Below are 19,823 nucleotides of genomic sequence, written 5' to 3'. Positions count from 1 at the left end.
TTCAAACATTCAGGCTTGTCAGGGATTCAGATCTAACGCACCGATCTGATGGCAATGGAACTGAAACCAAGCACAAATTTAGTCTTAGCCTACGATCGTGGCTAAAAAGGTAAATATATTTTTTTGCACTGTTTGCCAGCAGCTGTCTTTAAGTGTTTTAAACAACCATATTTTGCTCAAGATAATTCGTGTTGTTGTTATTGGGACTTATTGAAATACTTCCAGCTTGCAAAGGTAGATGAATTTCGGTTATCTTAAAGTACATGTTTATATTCAAGTGGTCACGTAGTTTTCTTAACCTTTCTTACTTTCTTGTTTGGTATGAAATACAATTTATCGTACTGTTTTTGTCTCGGTTCAAAAGGTATTATCCACAATATGACATAAGTCAACGACAGAAGTCATAACAATTTGCACTTGTTTTCACTTTTTCGACCGATTGGCTAAAAGGGCAGCTTGCAAGTCTATCCTAAAGTCAGCGTTTTACGCGTTGTCTTCTCGGACCATAGATTTCGTCTGTCTTTTTCTTTCCTTTGCTATTACCTTATGTATATAAAAAATACAAGACCAAGTTTGAGTTGCGTTCGTTTCTTGTGCTCAATATCAGGGAACTTACAAAACCACGACGGCGACACTGACGACATGCAACGTCGACTAAAAAATAATTCATATTTTACTGATAAAATCTCGCATCTATCGTAATTTATTTAGTGCGTTCATCGGTGTTACAGTCGTGCCAAGAGAAGCGTACCCCCCAAGAGTACATTAATGAATCGATTATTTGAAAATTGAACCCGTTAGTCGATTCAATAATGCATTCACCGTGAAAAGGCGCGGATCATTATTCAAATCAAAAGTAGACTTCTGATTGGACTATGCGAAACAGAGATGCGCCTTATATGGATATATTCAACATGGCGTCCAACATGACGGGAAAGGTGAGTGAGTTCGAGTGATGTGTAAAACTTCTTGTAAACATTGTTATCGAGCTTTCGTGGCTATTTACATCTAGAACAACTTGTAGAAATTCTTATTCGTGTACATGGTAGGGAAAAGTAGTTTACCGGCGAAGCTCTTACAACTTTATTCGTGAATATGTTCGATTGACTTCGCAACAGTGAGCTTATCCATAGCTGCAAATTTTTCATTTTCAGGATTCCTCAGGAAGAACAATATTATTGGATTTTAAAGGGTTAAAAAGGTATGCTCTATAAGAAGAGATGAGAGGGATAAAGTCCAATCAGAAGTCTACTTTTGATTTGAATAATGACCGCGCCTTTTCAATGTGAATGCATTATTGAAGCGACTAACGGGTTCAATTTTCAAATAATCGATTCATTAATATACTCGGGGGGGGGGGGGGGGTACGCTTCTCTTGGCACGACTGTAGAACTAATCTCTAGCTAAATTATACGCGCAGTATTAAATTCAAAATAGAAACATGAAAAAATCCGTCGTGGTGGTTCATGATCTCAAGAATACACAGGATTGGTCCTTTCAAGTTATTGTTTTGTAGAGGGCGATGGGAAATGTACCAATATGGATATAAACTCACGTTAAACCCAGTTATTGTTTGGCGACGTTTAGTGTCGTTGCCGTCGCCGTCGCCGTCGCCGTCGTGGTTTGGTAAGGACCTTTATAAACTGTCCCTATTGCAAACTATTATAATCCAAAGGCACGTGCTAACACTGATATTTACCCATCTGGAGTCTGATCAGTTTGTTATCGCCTTTCTTGGGTCTCATTCTGTTGCTTTAAGCTTTTCCTGATGTCATGCAGTGCTAGTCAACGAGGTAATGCAAATTCTACAATTGACTGGTATTGTTCGGTCTTGTTTCGATTCTTTGGCTTAATCTTCCAGGTCAATGCTCTCGAGCTCGAGTTTGTTTTCTCTGAATATGTCAGCAAATGACTTCTTCGTTTCACTGATGTTCATGTTTTCCAGGTAGGTAGACTTTTAGAAAACAATGTTGAAAACAATGTTTTACATGTTTTACTTGTTTTACTTTTTGATTTGGGCCACGTTACTGCGCACATACTGTAATTACAGTAACGTTGAAGAGATATAATACAGTATTGAAGATGAAGTATTTAACACTTATCAACCTAGTAAAATGGCCCAGCTCACAACGAGTCTCTCGTAGCTCAGTTGGTTAGAGCGCCCAACCGGTATCTGGGAGGCCATGGGTTCGATTCCCGTTGGGGACTCAGAATTTTTCTTTGTCCCATGCTCGTGTCATGTTGAATACTTCATCTTCATTATTTATTACCGAGCTTAAAATTTACCATCTTTATTATTTACTACAAACTTGATGAATTCGACATTGCTGATCCTAGCAGTATGCAAACCGGGTTGTCAATGTTCAAATGGTATGTGTTAATGTAGAACTTTTGTTTTTGTACGTTCTTTTTGTACGAATTTATGCAACACGTTTATAACAATGTATGCATGACGTAAAAGTGAGCATGAGAACCAGCCTTCAAAATTAATAACAAAATAAAATGAAAAACCCGAGAGTAAGAAAATAACTTTTTCCAGGTTAGAATAAACAGGTTCTTATATAAATGGTAGTTAACACTAGCTATCTCGCCGAGATATGAAGCTAAGTGCATGACCACTATAAACATATATTTATTTTTTATTTTTTTTATTAAACACAAATTTAGGCTATTTAGGTTCTTAATAGGTTCTTATTTCTGAAGAAAATTTATATTGATGCTAATAGAACTTTTAGTGATATTCGGCCTATTCCTTGTATAAAATTTTCATACCACCTAAGTGTTTATGTAAAAATGAAGCACTAATCATTTAGAAAATGATATTATATACATGCTCAGTAATGCTTTGTCGAAACTTATTTCTCAAAAGTAAACATTTATAATCAATTTTAGTAAAATAAAAACCTGTGTCCAAATTCGAGGCTAAACAGGTTCTTATAAAAATGGGGTCTAAGGTTCTTACTCGCGGGATTTTACTATATAATCGTAGAGACACAGGGTCTGGGAGAGGGGCATTTCTAAATTCTTAAAATATATTTTTGGTCTTGTAGCTATATTAAAAGAATTTGACTACGAATTATGGGATTACAATTTTCTCTTTCTCTTTATATTTTAGCATTACTCAGAGCTATTGAAAAGTGTGGTTAATATATGTCTAGCGTGGACTTTGTTAAATTAGTCGGAGACTTAATTAATCAAGGTGAGTGACTCGTGACTGTACAGTGAACCTGTTTCACTTGAGATCGATAAAAAGTCAGAAAGAATTTGTAGTTCCTTTAATAACTTTTAATTCAATACATTTATTGCTTCATTAGTTTATAATATCATTTTATTGTTATTTATGGGTTAGAGACTGTTGTGAGTGTTTTGTTGACAAATACACGCACGCGCTGGCCACACAATGAACGAGAAATTTCCAATACACGAGGCGGAGCCGAGTGCAGTATTGAAAATTTCGAGTTCATTGTGAGGCCAGCAAGTGCATGTATTTGTCAACAAAACACGAACGGACAGACTCTAACCCTTTTAATATACAATCTGAGTACACTGCAAGCGATCATATGAACGAACTTCAAACAATAATGTATAAAAATAAGAAGCGTAGTATCGAGTAGCAGTACATAATTACACGGGATTAGATCAATAATAAAAATCACAAATAAGCCGTACAGAAATAAAGCTTACAATGGTTCATAAAATCGTTCATCAGCTGTGGTCGTTCATAAATACAGTCAGCGAGAAGCTTGTTCAAAGCAAGTCGATGGCTTTCACAATCAAGCAACAAGCAAGTCAAAAGGTATTTATTGAGCTGCAGTTTACCTTTGAACATGAAAGCGCTTCAAGTTGTTATCCTCTTCGATTTTGTTTGGTATTGGATCGTTGATTATTTGAGGAATATATTTTTCTTCCACTTCTGCAAGCCTTGAAGCTAAAGACACTTTCAATAATGCACGATTTTTGTGCATTATTGTCAATACTGCACTGTCGGAGTTTACTGACGACAGGTAAAGCAAAATCACGTGATCTATTTTAACCAATTGCGCGCGTGGATTTTGGGCAGTGAACGAAGATTGTATATTAATGGTAACTTATTGCATTTATAACATTGTAACATAATATTCTTACTATCATATCAGTGTTTTGTTCCATGCACTGATTCATGTAACTCATTATTACAAACAGCTGCACTGATAGTGCTATGATGGACCATTTATGAGTTCCCCTTAACACGGTTTTAAAACCATTAAATATCAATTGTATGTCTTTGTTTTTTATTAATCACGATGATTATCACGCCATCTCTTTAGTAAGTTTCCTTTTAAATTACGAGACTCGTTAAAAAACTTCATACCAGGATATACCTTATTATAGAAAATTTACGCATCATGAAATTAACGCGAATTTCAAAAATTTGGCGTTAATTTAAGTCGCGTTAAGTTTTGTTAACGTTAATTTCCGCGCCGTTAATTAAGTGTATTAAGTTAATTTTTCCATGACCTTAATTTCCATCATTTTGGCTTGAATTTCTCAATAAAGCCGTTCTTCACTCTTATGAAAAGGCATTATTTCGTCAGGGTGAAAATCTGCTGGTATCACTGAAACTGTGAAGAACGCTCGAGGCGGTCAGATTCCTTCGCTCGACCCCTTGCTGTTTTTTAAACTTGTTCCTGTTGTCTCAACAAGTGTTTTTCTTTGTGTTCGTCGCGTTAATTTCCTTCAGTTAGAAATGTTATCCCATCTTTCGTGTTAATTTCCTTTATTACATGTGTTTTATTGAGAAGTAATTTTTCCTCCAATTCGCGTTAATTAAGTCGCGTTAATTTCAAATACCTGAATTAACACAAGCGTTAATTTCCTATAATAGAGTGAATTCGTGTAACCCGTTTTTTATATGCAAATGCGCCGTGTAATATTTAAATGAGCTGTACAGGAAAACAGAAAATTGCGGACAAATCGTAATTATTTGCATGTGGAAGTCAGGTTAAAATTCAAGCATTTACCAATATGTAATAACCAAAACAGATAACGGGGCTTAAAATTTATCATGCCTTGAATTGTCTTGCGATTTTAGACAAACATTTTATATTCAACATCCCGTAAAGAAAAACAAATTAAACTTGACTGTAACACAATTCTGCGCGAGCAATCCAATGGGGAGCTTTAGCAAATCACGATGGCAAACAACTTTTGTTTAGCAAACAAAAGGTTTAATGAGCAGGAAAATAGCTGTGCACGTGTTCTATTACTCTTGGCAAATTTCTTTCCCATCTTCTGAAAAACAACAATGTGAAATGACTAAATCCTGCGTGATTTGAACCAGACCGCTAATTTTCGATTTAGGTTGAACATGTTCTTGAAGTGCTTAAAGAAAGATACGTCCTGTTTACGAAGATACTTATTTTCTGTCTAACTATTAAAGTGATTTCTTTGAGGTTTTCTGACCACTCGTGTATTGTTTTATTGTACACAAACATTAGAATATTATACGACTCATTAACATATAAAAAACGGGTTACACGAATTCACTCTATTAAGGTAATGTTTTATACTATCTATCATTCTCAAACTCATTAATATTTCATCTAGTTAAAACAAAGGAAATCAGAACCGTGACGGAGTTTGAAAATCTGATCTTAATTAGCATAGATTTTGACGATTTTATTTTTCCGTTTTCGTTGTAGTTTTAGTTTCGATTGAGAAGATATATCAACCACTCGACAGAGTGTTTCATCACATTTCCAAACACCTCGAAGTTCGTCAAAAATACTCCGCTGCGCGTCGAGCAGGAGGGCATTTTGCGTGCAACCGCTGTACAAAGCCCGCGTGATCTTGGGAATAAAAATGGCGCGGAAGATTCAAACTTTGTTTTTTGTACTGTTTATCGTCACATAATTTAATAAAGACGTAAATTTCGCTAAGAAAAAGTGTTTTGTGTGTGGCAAGGCTCTTATAAAGCAGATTTTCTGGCCTGCTTCGGGATCGTTGTTGAAAATAATGGGAAAATATGTGGGACAGGTAGGAAAGCCTTCACCGACAAAAATCAAACAGGCCGTAAAAAGAGGAAAACATTTATTCGTGTGCTGGAGTGTGATATATTAGGATCAAAACTTCACATCAAATCAATTGCTGTAATACAAGCAGAGTGCGAGCAATATTATAGCTTGTCGAGAGATTTTTTGCCTAAAGGGACGGCCACCAAAGAAAAGAGTTTTCCCTGAGGGGAAAGACATGTTTGGGTGTTTTGCACATGATAATGCAGCTCACTGATGACTCTAAAGCAAGGCCAACTTGCCCTCGACTGGCAAACAGGGTTTACTGGAACAAGAACTGCAGTTCTTTAAATCACATTTAGGCGACACAGAAGTAAAACAGCCGTTATAACAGAACGAACATCAATCTTAAAGAAACAAACGTTGAAATGAAAATTTGAAAATAACATTGTTTATAGTTAAAAATTATTTCTTAAGACATTTTATGCAGCAGTTATTAGAACGTTTCTGAAAAATATATATATCGCTTGTTCGTTTCATGCTATTTTTTGATTGGTGATCAAGGCTAGATTTTGATAAAAGAGCCAAAAATGTACTAATTAACATAGTAAAATGTAAACAAATAGTCTACCAGCAAAGAATTACCATAACACTTTAAAATTAAGACCGATCTCAGTAATTCTTTTCTTGTTCAACGGAATAATTGTGGTACATCGAAATGTGAAGTTATTTTGACCAATGCTTAAGTTTAAGAAAATAATCACAAACGATTAATGTTTCTCTGTTAGAATAAACCAGCGAGAACGTACGTTAAAGAAAGCTAAAAACTACCACAATAGACCATTTTTTAACGCTACCTTCGCAGCATTAGACGATAGTTCAAGTACTTCATGCTCCATATATCATCGGTAGACGCTGGAGATCAAGGTTAGATTTTGAGATTTTTGCATCGTGAGAACGATGAAATTGCAGTTTTATGAAAAATCTGAACAAAATCATGACCACTCGCTCAAACCCGGGATACTTGATTATAACATCGTATAGTTAAAACTGCTGTTTTATATTTTAGTACTAAGTAGCCGTAGCGCTTTGTCCGTTTAGATCTCCCAGCTATTAAAAACATGGGCAAGGTATTACGGTTCTCGACATTCGGTCGCCATTTTGTCCACGCGCAATGTTTAATACACATAGCCAAAGTCGATCAGATAAACGGCACGCCGACACCAAAGTATGCTTGTTGTTGTCAGAAGATAAAGCAAGGGCTCTTAGTATCGTATACAGCAAATAAAACTTAAAACACCTTTTATTTTGAGCTGAAAATTAGGCCATAAATTGTGAAAAATATGTAAACAATCGATAGCAGAACTTCTCTGTAGTGCGCACTAGCCCATATCGACGCATGCGCACGCAAAATGCCCTCCTGCTTGCGCGTCGTACTTTCAACTCTCTTCTCGCGATCGGTGTTTGGAAATGTGATGAAAAACGCTGTCTCGTGCACGTGTTTGATATATTACTTCTATCATTTTAAACAGGGCCTGTCTATATCGAAGAGAGTTGTCCCTGGTAGGAGGGTTACCCTCTCCCCCAAGCCAACTTTTGCCAAGCCTTAATATGAGAAAGTTGTCCCTGTTGACCGGACGAAAACTTGGCCTTCTCGAACTGGCGACTGGTGAGATTTGTTTTGAAACATCTATTATGGCTGCTTTTTCTAAAATCAGAAACGCTGAATCATCGACCAAGACCATTTTTTGGACGAATTTACCACCGACTTTGATTTCAATTTATCTGCAATTTTGTTTTTGCTGATTTTAGCGTTTGTGCATGCTCCGTATGTGTCAACTTTCCCTGGTAGGTGAGGCAAAAAAAAAAAACTGTTTATATGGAGAAAAAGTTGGCACATCCCAGGGTCACCCTACCTTCAAAGCGAAGGACCCTCCACCCAGGGCTACCCTGCCCCCCGAGCCAACTTTGCAATTTCTCATGTAAACGATTCGCAGCTATTTATAAAGAAACCTGTGAAAAGCTCTCTCGCCCGGGGTGGCTCGGTATGGAGGGTAACCCGCATACCAGGGACAACTCTCCTCCATATAAACAGGCCCTGAGTCAGTCTTCTTTCAATTGTTATCACCACATCAGTGTATTTCGTGAAATGAGGCTTACAATTTTAAACACTAACTTCATTATCAGTTCATCACCAAAGATGTTAGAGAATTCTTAGTCTCTTGTGGCAGGACAGATTATGAAGCAGAAAGAAGCCAAAGGTCTTTGGTATTGCAAGTTTATTTCTTGGCTGGTCTTCTAGCCTATTACAGCTCTGGTCTTAGCGTAGTTGAGAGTGAATTCTAGGTTACAAGGTAGCTCTATTTATTGGAAACTCTGAATTTAAATGCTTTCCCGCAAGATAAAGTGTTATTCATATGCGGGAAATAGGCGTTTCCAGATGTTCCGACTTTCAAGAGCAAAAGAAACCGAAATGATGTAATGTTTTCTTTGTTTGTGAACATTTTTGTAAAGTAAGAAATATCTTAGGAACTAAAGCTCCATACAGAAACTCGCTAGTTCGAAAGCTAATAGCTTGGAAATAATTGATGAAAAAGATTACAGTTTACTAACGAAACACTATATGAAATTTAACAAAAGCAAATTAGCTGCGAAGGTGTAAACTCTTGTGAGCGAATATAGTTTTTAATGAGATCTGTAAAACTAATCAATATTATGCGAGGTTGAGCTGTAGAAGTGCGAACGTTTCCTCTTTCTAATCAAGTGGATCGTTTCGGTAAAACCTCCTATTTCGAAATCTCACAACTGATAACACCTTCTACGAAAAGTAATTAATTTTCCCATCATAAGTAATCTATTTTCTTACAATACTTATTTTCCTTAATTTACAGTTCCTTCTAGAATTCTCTATTTCCAAGTTTCCAAGGTAAACAATGCAGAACCGTTTTATTTGAGGCTAAAGATATGATAAGGCCGATGCAAGGACTTCTCAACCAGCTAGTTAAGTGGATTTGTTTTAGACAAGTTTTACTGGAAATGATTTTACTAATTGTTTCCAAGACAAATTTCCAAAATCACTAACGGAAGCCGTCAACCAAAATTACATTCAGAGCAAAACAAGTTGCTTTCCAACAATTGTTTGTGTTTTCCGCAAATGAATAAATAACGACGAAAAGGGTGTCATCGTGTGTTTGCACCTAGCTGATCAATATAATCCTTGCCTTTTCGCAAATGAATAAATGATCTGTTCTTGAGCACGTTTTGCGAAACCGACCTAAAGCGTATATATTTGTGGATACATTTAGGTATAGATATATATGTTCCACCTACAATATTTAGCAAGCGTATGATTTAAATCCAAACTTGTAAAGTGAATAAATGCGCCGATGTCCGACTTGCAAAGCGTAGTGGAGGCGAAAGGAGACCGGCCACGAGTCTTTAGTTTTCGTAATTTCTTTTCATAACGCCTCTGATAATCGAGTTTGCTCGACTAGGAGCACTCATTGCGGTCCTGTCGCCTTGCACCTTGCTAAGATTAAGATTAAATATCGGAAAGATTAAATATTTCAAAATTTCATAAAATCCAAATTGAGCAAATCTTTTTATGTATTTTTGCAGTTTTGGCATTTTTTGTTTGTTTTCGTTTTTGTTATTTTTTGTGTATATTTTAGGCTAATTTTGTGTTGAATATGCGAGTAAATATTGAATTAATTTGCACTTCCAAATTCATAGCAGATAGGGTGAAAATATGTGCTTACACTCTACAGCATTCCCCTAGATTACTAGACATATATAGTTTTTATAGTTTTAGTTCAAAGCTTTCCTATTGCTATTGAAAGGAATGCTTCGAGCTTATTACCTGTAGTTAGGTGAATTTTGTTTCAATGATACTCGTTTTTTTTTTTTTCAATGAGTTAAACTACGTTTGTATCCATAAATTCCTTCAGTTGACTTATTTGTTCTTATAGCGACTCTTTTTGAATGAAATACATTTCAATGAAATTGCAACTTAGGGCCTGTTTACATGATTCCGGAATGACTTTTTCCGGAATGAGTCCATTCCATACCCATACATTTCTCTTTATCTGTTTACATGATACCGAGACTAAAGTCAAGTCATTCCGGAATGAGTTCATTCCGGTTTTCATTCCGGAATGAAAGTTTCGTTCTGGAATGACATTTCATTCTGGTATCATGTAAACACAGAACGAATTTCGTTCCGAGATGAAATTACAACTCATGAAACCGCATACGGTCTCCACAGTTTGAATTCAGAGCGAAAACAAAGTAATAGCATTTACTGTTTACCCAAGGGAGCAGCTATATGATCAAATTGCAGATACGGCCATCACTGAGCACAAAAACATGTTTGCACGAAACATGCGCCATCTTGTTTTGATCTCGCGCGAAAATCGCGCACGTGGAAATGCCTTTGGCTGAACCAGTCGACTCTGTCATGTAAAAACACAACGAACTTCATTCCGGAACGAGTTTCGTTCCGGGAATGAAAGTCATGTAAACAGGCCCTTAATTGATTTTCGTATCCTCGTGAATTCACTCTAGTCCTGCATAAATGAACTTAGAGTTGACTTTAAGATGGCCTTTATGTGGATTATATCTTATAAATTCCATAATAAATGCTTTGTGATTCAAGAAAAATCGGCGTTTTAGTTGTCTTAATAAATTTGCTTTTAATTGCTGTCAAGAATATTTGCTTTTGTTGTTAGAGGTCGTCTTCGCTGTGTTTGTCTTTCCGTTTTTTCCGCACATCTTTCAACGACGTTTCCCTAAAACAACAAACAAACAACAAGACCAAAACACTTACTTTATTAAAAAAGTAACATCTAATACTTTAATCAGCGGTTATTTTGGCGTCATTATTTAATGAATAATTACTGAGGCACACAGCATTATATATCCAATAATACTGTGAGCCGAAATAATTATCTATTATAATTATTGACCCTCCTAAAACGCTATTTTTCTCTCGCTGCATTACATCGATTATTTAAGTCCCTTTCACATTGATGTTTTGGTTCTTGGCTGCAATCGTCGATGTATTGCAGAGAGAGAACAAAAGGATATTAGGAGAAACAGTAATTATTTCCTATAAGCAGAAAACAGTTGAAGGAGCAGTAAACACATATGTATAAAACGAAGATAACACTTGTTGTTAGTTTGGAAATGACAGGATTTACGAATTGGAATTGGAAATTGAAGCCCCTAGCTTAACCCCTCATGCAAGTGCACTACCCCTGCTCCTAAATAACGACTAAATAGGGACGTGTTGTTTCAGTCTTTATTAAGGCAACAGTGTCAGTCTGTACTGAAGCAACACGGACAGCCTATATTGAAGCAACATTGCTTGTCTGTTTCCAAGCAACATTGTCAGTCTACATTGAAACACCCCTCTATGTTTATTTAAAGACAAAAAACAGTGTATGTTTAAATATATGAATGCATTATTGTCAGGCCGGTACTAATGCAACATTGGCAGGTCTGTAGTGAAGCAACAACGTCAATATTGATGCAATGTTGCCCGTCTATGTTATAATTAGTTCTTTTAAATTTAAAAAGGGGGGAGGGGCATGGTAAATTAATATATAAGCCATCACTTTAAACCGTTTTAACAATCAATGTGGGTATCCTTTAGAACAAAGTAGATAATAGACTGACCTTGGTCTTTGGAATAAACATGTCGTAACCAAGCAGGGCAAGCTATAGAAATAGAAGAATGGAACGTTTTAACTAACAGTCATTTATTGTAAGTATTGATACTATTATTACAAGCATTCGCTGGCAGTGGTGTAAAATTAAAACTGTTCTAGAATGTCACTGAGGTGTAGCAATCTCTCCTACGGATTAAACGGGTTTCACTACCCAACATCAGGGCCTCCGCAGACAAGTCGACAACTACTTGTTATCGAAAACTAAATGTTATCGACAACTGATTCTGTCCGATGCGAGCATTTCACACATTGAAGACGATCAGAGTGTTTGTTGTCGATAACTAAGTTAGGCCAACGAGAGCCTAAGAACTAACATTAAAAACGCATGCCTAAACCACTGACCAAAGACAACGCAGTAACGATAGTTATCGACAACTGAGGCACAAAATTACCACACACGAGAGAAAAACGTCAAAACGTTGTTCTCGACAACTATAAGTCGTCAGCAACGTAGTAGTTTTTCCTTTTCGAAAAGGGAGAATGGCCAGCACAGGCGCGTAGCTGAGGTTTTTGGAAGGGTGTTCGTATTGGCAGGAACATTTATTAAGGGAGGTTATTTAATACGAGCGCCGAAGGCGCGAGCCTCTAGGGGGGTCTGGGGCCATGTCCCCCCAGAATATTTTGAAATCTAGAGGCCCGGAAATGCTATTTTCAGCATTGTGTACGTCAATATTTCAAACTCAATGGAGTGTAATATAACAGGTATTTTTAGTCATAACAACAAATTTCCGCTGTTTTGTTAACTTGATACATTCATACATACCTACCGGCTTAGTAAACGAAACGTTTTACAAAAGCTTGACATGTGCTGCAAAGGCATCTCAGGATAAAAATTAAGGTTAAGCCCCCACCCCCCGGCTCCACCGTCAATGTACTAAAAGCGGCGTCAAAGCGTCAATATGCACTAAATACACGTATCACCTTGGTCCCCCGAAATTGTAATCCCCGCCAATCGTCTTGATACTCCATTTATCAAATACCGAAAGCCTGTTAAGGAAATATTTTTCCAACGATGGGATTATTTTGACTGCATATAATACTAGGTCACTAGGATATATTTTCCTAACAATTTAATACTTTCCCCGATACTTTTAGCGTTTTCTTGCAGGGTAATTTAAAAGCTGCAACACTCAAAGTTTGTTTTCCATTCCCCCACTATTTGCTAAAAGCTGAAAATCAACAGTTGGTGTTTTCAGTCCTCCATTACTGACCTCCAAAGGGGGTTCGTTCGAACCCTTCGAACCCCCCCTCCTACGCGCCTGCAGCAGTCGACAACTAAAAATTAAGCGTTTTGTTTTCGACAACTCGCCACATACACTACGTTTCATAGTTGTCGACGACGTTTAGTTGACGGATAACAAAATATAATGTCTAGTCTGCATGCGGAGGCCCTAAGTTTTTTTTTAAACCTACTTTTCTTTTCAATCTTTCCCAAACTTTGCACCAGGCTTCTCACGTCTTTTTCAGAACCCAATCCATTTTTCAATGCCTTTTTAAAGGCAGGGGTAAGGAGCCTCCTATTGGAGCACATAACTCGTAATATGTGGTGCTTCTTTCTCTGCGGGCACTCGGCACAGTAATCTACGCTACTATCCACTCTGTGGGGCAAAGAGATAAGAAAGATTAATTATTTTTCGCAGTTGACAAATCCTTCGGTAAACAAATATGATTGCGTATTGGCTCCGGCGATGACAGATTGAGTTATATATCCATATTTTGCTGTTTTGGTCTCAGATCCTGAAACTTCGTCTTTGGGTTCATGGCAACTTGGGTTGGGGGGGGGGGGGGGGGGGGGGGGAAGGAATGGTGGATATATCGGCAAGAAAGTACAAGGAAAACAGTGACGAAAAGGTGCTAACCTGCTGGAAAAGCGATAAACCAAATTATTATATAGCCGCGAGTGTTTTATTGGAGAATAGACCACTCGTAAAATTCATGCGAAACTGCATCTGGGACTGTAGTGGCGTATTTTCCATATCCTCACTAGTGAGGATATCGATGACGTCATTTCCCGCCTTTACACGGTTGTTTGTGCAAGACTGCCAAACGCCGGTTGGAAATGGCGAGCTATCGACACGTCTATCGATTCGTGAAGTTCACTGAAGCCAAAATAAAATGTTTTACTGAGGAGCAGAAAAATTCTAACACGAAGAAGAAAACTTCAAATGTCTTGAAATTTTAAGAGCTTCTAGCTTGTGGAGACGAAGAGAGGAAAAGTCAAGAAATTCCAGCTGCCGAACTACAAGGCTTTGCGATCAGAAATAAAAAAAGCGGTGAGTTTGAGCAGAAACAGATTTAAAAACGGCGAATTTTATTATCAGTGACAGTGATGAAAGCTAATAAACAGTTTTTCATTTACGTAATACATCTTTCCCTCTTTTAAAAACTTCAGTTCGCGTAATTTCGCCTTTCAGATATGCAATTTGCTCAACTGTTTTATTAGCCCTTCGCTCGTGTTTAACCTTTTGATGAATAAAAATGTTTGAACTTTAACTTATGCATGTTTTTTGTCTATATAATAAAAAGAAAATTACACGGTGGCTTGAAGATATGAATTTTATTTTCTCGTGGTAAAAGCAATATTTTACTCATTCGCTGCGCTCATTCGTAAAATATTACTTTACCACTCGAAAATAAAATTCATATCTTCGCGCCGCCGTGTAATATCCTCTATTATCATACGGAAACATGGTAATAAAAGCAGTAGCAGTAGTTGATATGCACAAAACGACTTACAAGAAGCCATAGTGGTCTAAGAGGTCTTTGCCCCAAGAACACCACGGTTTCCATTTCTTGCATCTTCGTTCTCTTTCCTGCCTCTCTCTGACTGCTTGTCTAATTGCGTCGCTTATTACGGCGAAAAGTCCAATCGCAAGAACAAGCAAAGCTCCTACGCCAGGTACTGCTGCCGCCCCAGCTTCAAGGAAGGTGGCAACTCCTAAAAATATATTTAAAAAAGAAGTGTTTATCAACATTATAAAAGCACACAAATCTTCTCGTTCTCTTTAGCTAAAAAAAATGAAAATAACGGTCAATGAAAGGAATAAGTTATTTCCTTCTCACGCCATGCCATAAAGCAATTATCTGCTCTTCTAGCATTTATCATACCTATAGTATAGTAACAAAAGGAAACAAACCCAAAGCTGAAGTAGTAACATAAAAAAAGTGACGAATTAAATTATTGCATCTGAGATAGATTAAGATGAAAACAGGAAAAATAATTTAACTGAACAAAAAATTGTCACAACTTACCAAGGGCTGCTCCAACCCCTGCAGAAGCCGCAAACGCGAAATCGTCTGCTATTTTCCAAGGGTCCTTACTGTCAGCTGTAAAATCCTTATAGAGGTCATACACGCTTATGCCAAAGAAAATGCCGTCAGCAACTACCCCAAGAGCGGTAAAGATTTTTGCTCCTAATCTACCAGCTGGCTCCATCATACCGACAATCCTGTTAGTTGTTCTCTCCATGTTATTGAGATCCACAGCAAATTCGGTTGCTAACTCTTCTTCAACTGTTTCAGCTAATTCCTCGGGCCTTCTAACACCGTAGAAGCTTGTGCTTGAAGTTCGCCGTGGCTGAAATAATTTTTCTTTCAAGACTTTGGCGAAGTCATAGGTGCCTTTAGCAGATCCTACACCACCGATAGCCGTTGCTACAACAGACAAGACATCTCTTGGATTACCTTGTCTAATGCCACTGTTTGGAGTGAAGATTTCTCTGAATACGCTGAAGATAGCAGCAACCGCTCCTAGAACGTTAAACGCATGTGACATGCCCGTTACAAGACGAGGGTTTTTGCGAATTACCTGGTGGAGAATATTGGATGGTAGCTCTGTAAGAGGATATTCAGCGGTTGCCAGTTTTTCGCGGAATAAACTACGCAGTCTCAGCCTTTTTTGTCTCATCTTAGGAAGTTTTTCAAATTCTTTCCAGTTTTTTTCCCATGCGTCTAGGTCCATTATGGGTTGTTTCATCAGGGAATCGAAATTTGCAATTGCGTTACGTCTTCCTCGTATTGCTTGGTTAATTTCTTGAGAATGTTCTTGAACGAACATATCCAGAAAGCTCTCCTTGAACTTCCTCGCACGATAGTCAACGGCTTTTAGGACGTCAAGCTTTTTTAAGTCAAGGAAATTGCTAAACACTCCAAGCTGTGTACTTGTTAGTGGATAAAGAATGACGTTTAGCATTACCTTCATGGCCTCTATGAACGTAATTCGGAAATCTTTTTCAACAGGTCCTTCATATATAGTCGTAATTGCTATGCTTATGGCCTCTCGTTGTTTTTCCTTGTCCAGAGATTGCAATATCGTCCAAGGCTGTAGGAGAACAATGATACTTAGCATTCTAGTAGTAACACATTTTACAACATCTTATTTGTAAGCCCTACCTGGGTATGAACGCTTTAAGCAGGTTTTTAACGTTTGAAACTGCCAGCTATATGTAAGTATTCATGGTCTTACTATCTAAATGCATTGTATTTAACTCTTGTAATCGTATTAATCCTATTCAGACCGGGAGGGGGGGGGGGGGGGGGGGCTTTTGAGACCCGCGCTGATTTTGAACGCTTATAACTTTTTTTAGATTTAACCAAACAATGCCAAACTTGGCGACTTTTTCTAAAATTTATCTGGGAATAATTTAGTAGGATAGATTATTGTGTCAGGAACTTGACATCACCATGGCAACGGAATTTTGACAGGCATGTTTTCCCAAATTTGTAATTTTCGTGTTGCTATTAATAAGAATTAACTTTAATGTAATTAATTTTACCTTTTTACGGTTTTTACGCACAATTTTATTGATTTTGTGTACTTTGCAGTAATTTTGGGTGGTTTTCTGGCATTTTTGAAAAACAATTTGAAATCCAAGATGGCGGATCCAAGATGGCGGCTGTTTAGACATCATGATGTCATTGTCACGTGATGTGACGTCATCATCCCGCGTAACGTATACCAAAAGGAAGATGTTTGGACATACTATATATCCTATAAGTTTCATTGTGATTGCTTAAATATTCTGGAAGTTACATGCGGGGGGGGGGGGGGGGGGGGCCCTTCGGTCAGAGAAGGTCCAAAAAAAGCCCGGTCTGAATAGGGTTAAGTAACTGACATGGATAGAGGCAGAGCTAGTCCTACAGATAAATGGATCAACGCTGTTAAAAAGAAACATAATTTTAGAACCATTATCTAAACTATTAAAGCGGTGATATGTAACATTTATTTTACTGATAATTTTCGTTCTGATATTGTTGCTATGAAAAGGAAATAAGAAGTTCGTTGAGCAGAGAGAGCAAATTTGCAAATTTTCTGGTGTTTTGTTATGTCGACCAGTTTCTATTTTTGGATTCTGATTTCCTAGTCGAAATTTATTTATTTGCTTTTTATGACAATTTGTTTAAAATGAAAATGTAGGAAGTCAGCTTTATAGCAACCTTTTTTTAAAACAGGACCTGAGATTTAAGTTCACCATTTAAATTATGTTAAATTTAGTTGATAACTAATCAAACTCTAATTAGAAGTGGTTTCAATCAGAATTGTTCACATCAAGATTAGAAGGTTTAATGTTCAATGGTTTACATAATGAAAAACTTTATGCATATTTAAGCTTAACTGTTTTTTTTTTTTTTTGCACTTCACATTTTCCACTGAAGAAGGGGCAGTAGCCCCGAAACGTATGGAAACATTTTACTACCATCAGGCGCATTTTTCATTTTCATTTACATTTTAATTATCGTTTCAATACACTAGTTATATGCGCTACACAGTCGCACGGAATTTCTTTAGAGATTTCTAGTTTACTATGTTTTTTTGTCAGCCATGTCTTTTGATAAATTAGAGCATGGTTGGCAACGTTATTTTCTGGTAATTGCTCCACGTGTAGCTAAAATGTAATAATGTTATTTGAACACCTCGTATTGACTCTTGAAAAAATTTAAAAAGGAAATATGCGTCTTATCATCAATGTCTTTATTCCCATGAGTTGTAATCCTTTTCGTCATAGATTGCACTTCTGAACCATGTGTACGAATAGGAAGGAAAGAGATAATGGAGTACTTGTTGACCTTTGCAAACAATGCCAATAGCATATAGGTTGTTTTGAAAAATCTAAGTAACGCACGACGTGTTGCAAATATGGGTCGTCTCGCTTTCTCGTTTAATTTACTTTGTTAGGGATAAAGTTACCATTTGTTGAAACCTTGATACCGAGGTAGTTTAATTACTAACAATTAACAGTTATTTTCTCGTCGGCCATTTGAGTTTAGGCCGTTTGTGTTGAAATAAAACATTTTTATTATATTTTTCTCCTTATTGAAGAAGTATTTGGTTGGCTTCTCGCCAAGTTCAACCCATCTCACTTTGGAAAGAAATTTTACGTCCTTGCCTTTGTTTTCATAAAGGCGATTTACTTCATTCCTCAATCTGTCAAATTCGATAGTTTATTTTCGGTATTTTGATTATCACAATACTTTAATCAATTTTCTCTAAACGCGTTTGAAGGTCGGATTTTTGTTTGCGAAATTCGTTTGCTTTCTGAGCCGCCAAAAGGTATAGTGATAATGCTTCTATTTTCGTTGTAGCAGTGTATTGTAATAGTGCACTCGCTTTGACAGCGCTAAAAGTACCAAGAATCTTCAGAAGCTTTTCTTTATCCTCTTCTTTGAATGCAACAGCTAATCACCAACTATTAAACTACTTTCTACAACGTGCAAGCTTTTATGCCATCTTGATGTACGCCTTGGATGACAGCCAAACGCTAGCCAGGTGGCTAAAAACAAAGTACTCGGATGCACATCCCGAGCGTGTGCAACTGACTTCCTAAAGGCAAGCAAAGATTAACCAATCAAAACTAGAAAAATACGACTATTTCTAAGGCAAAGCTTACCCTGGCTCTAATCAAGGAAAGTAGTAGCCAAGGTTGCAAAAAAGACAAAAACAGGTTCACACGTTAGGTGTTTTTCTGAACGCGAAATTTCTGGGCAAACAGGAAAGGTATGTGATGGCTAATCTCGGCTTGCAAAAACGCCCTTTGATCAGAAAGTTATTTATAAACAATTATTCTATGAGCCCGCGTTGGATACGAGATGGTAAATAGCCAACGAGGCGCGAAGCGCCGAGTTGGCTATAACGACTCGTATCCAACAAGGGCGAATAGAATAATTGTTTTATTAATTTTCTTTAAGTTTAAATCGACTGGACATTTCATTTTGATGTAAACGAGGTGATGATGAGGAGGCGGGAAAATTTGTGACGCGGTGTTCACTTCGTTGAGTTGAATGAAACACAAAAGAATGAGCGAGCGAGATAGTTTTCTTCCCCAGATTTTCCTCGATCAATCTCCTCTAAAGTTGTCTATATATCCTGGAAATTGTGGCAACAGTTACAGTGCGACGCGCCTCACCGTGGCCACCCAACAAACATTTTTACAAGTGTGCTCTCGCAATATTATTATTTGTTTGACGAACACGGCTCCTTGCTAAGTTGAATACGATCAAATGGATACTTGTTACAACGTATTTAGCAACAAAACGCAGTGAAAACGTAAAATATTACAAGATGACACTTGTAAAAAAGTTTGTTGGGTGGCCACGGTAAGGCGCGTCGCACTGTAAGACTTACGGGATGATCCGTAGCAAAAGTTTTTCTGGAAACTACACGTCTTGTGCAAGTCGGACGAAGCAAGTGTTTACATTGTTGTTTACGGCTCCACGGCTGTCATCAAGGCTGCTATATTATTTGAAGCGAAATTGAGCTCAAAGTTGAACAGGTTTTTTTTTAAGTATAAAAGGACAAGACCAAGATTGAAAGGTAACAAACTTTACAGAAGTGCTGAGCCTAGTTTTATGACGTACACTGAATGAAACTGTGTCAGTTTTCCGTTCTTTCGTAAATTGTTTGCTGCTATTCTACTTTATTCACTCGCCTTGTTGTGCGTTTACAAGTATTATTAATTAAACTTTTCTCATCAATCCCTCTGTTTTGCATAGTTAATTTTACTATGACATTTCTGTGGTCTTTGTAGGCACCGCAGATTATTTCTTGTTCATAAAGCTCGCCAAATTTGCTGTTTTCAACAATTTTTCTGATAGAACTGTCACTTCC

At 37.3% G+C, this 19,823-nt stretch overlaps 1 protein-coding gene across 1 annotated transcript; it reads right to left on the bottom strand.

Moving 5' to 3' along the window:
- Nucleotides 1-8,710: 8,710 nt before the first annotated feature.
- On the bottom strand, nt 8,711-15,191 carry LOC144641951 (uncharacterized). The gene is made up of 5 exons (XM_078500966.1): nt 14,972-15,191; nt 14,456-14,657; nt 13,133-13,317; nt 11,667-11,708; nt 8,711-10,777 (listed from the first exon to the last, which is right to left on the bottom strand). The coding sequence occupies exons 1-5, from the start codon at nt 15,186-15,188 to the stop codon at nt 10,764-10,766; spliced, it is 660 nt and encodes a 219-aa protein (XP_078357092.1). The 5' UTR covers nt 15,189-15,191; the 3' UTR covers nt 8,711-10,763.
- Between the last annotated feature and the right edge of the window lie 4,632 nt (nt 15,192-19,823).

This window comes from Oculina patagonica, chromosome 2, assembly GCF_052425735.1.
Source record: "Oculina patagonica isolate OP01 chromosome 2, crgOcupat, whole genome shotgun sequence".
Lineage (NCBI taxonomy): Eukaryota > Metazoa > Cnidaria > Anthozoa > Scleractinia > Oculinidae > Oculina > Oculina patagonica.
Note: the sequence above shows the minus strand (reverse complement) of the source record. Positions and strands in the feature narration are given on the sequence as shown.

What these genes read in the sequence shown, in the direction of transcription:
- LOC144641951 (XM_078500966.1), bottom strand. Translation starts at nt 15,188, where the DNA reads ATGGAGAGAACAACTAACAGGATTGTCGGTATGATGGAGCCAGCTGGT. An exon ending in AGGGGTTGGAGCAGCCCTTG is followed by an intron (nt 14,658 to 14,971) that starts GTAAGTTGTGAC and finishes ATATATTTTTAG; the next exon opens with GAGTTGCCACCTTCCTTGAA. An exon ending in GGGAAAGATTGAAAAGAAAA is followed by an intron (nt 11,709 to 13,132) that starts GTAGGTTTAAAA and finishes CTATTTCTATAG; the next exon opens with CTTGCCCTGCTTGGTTACGA.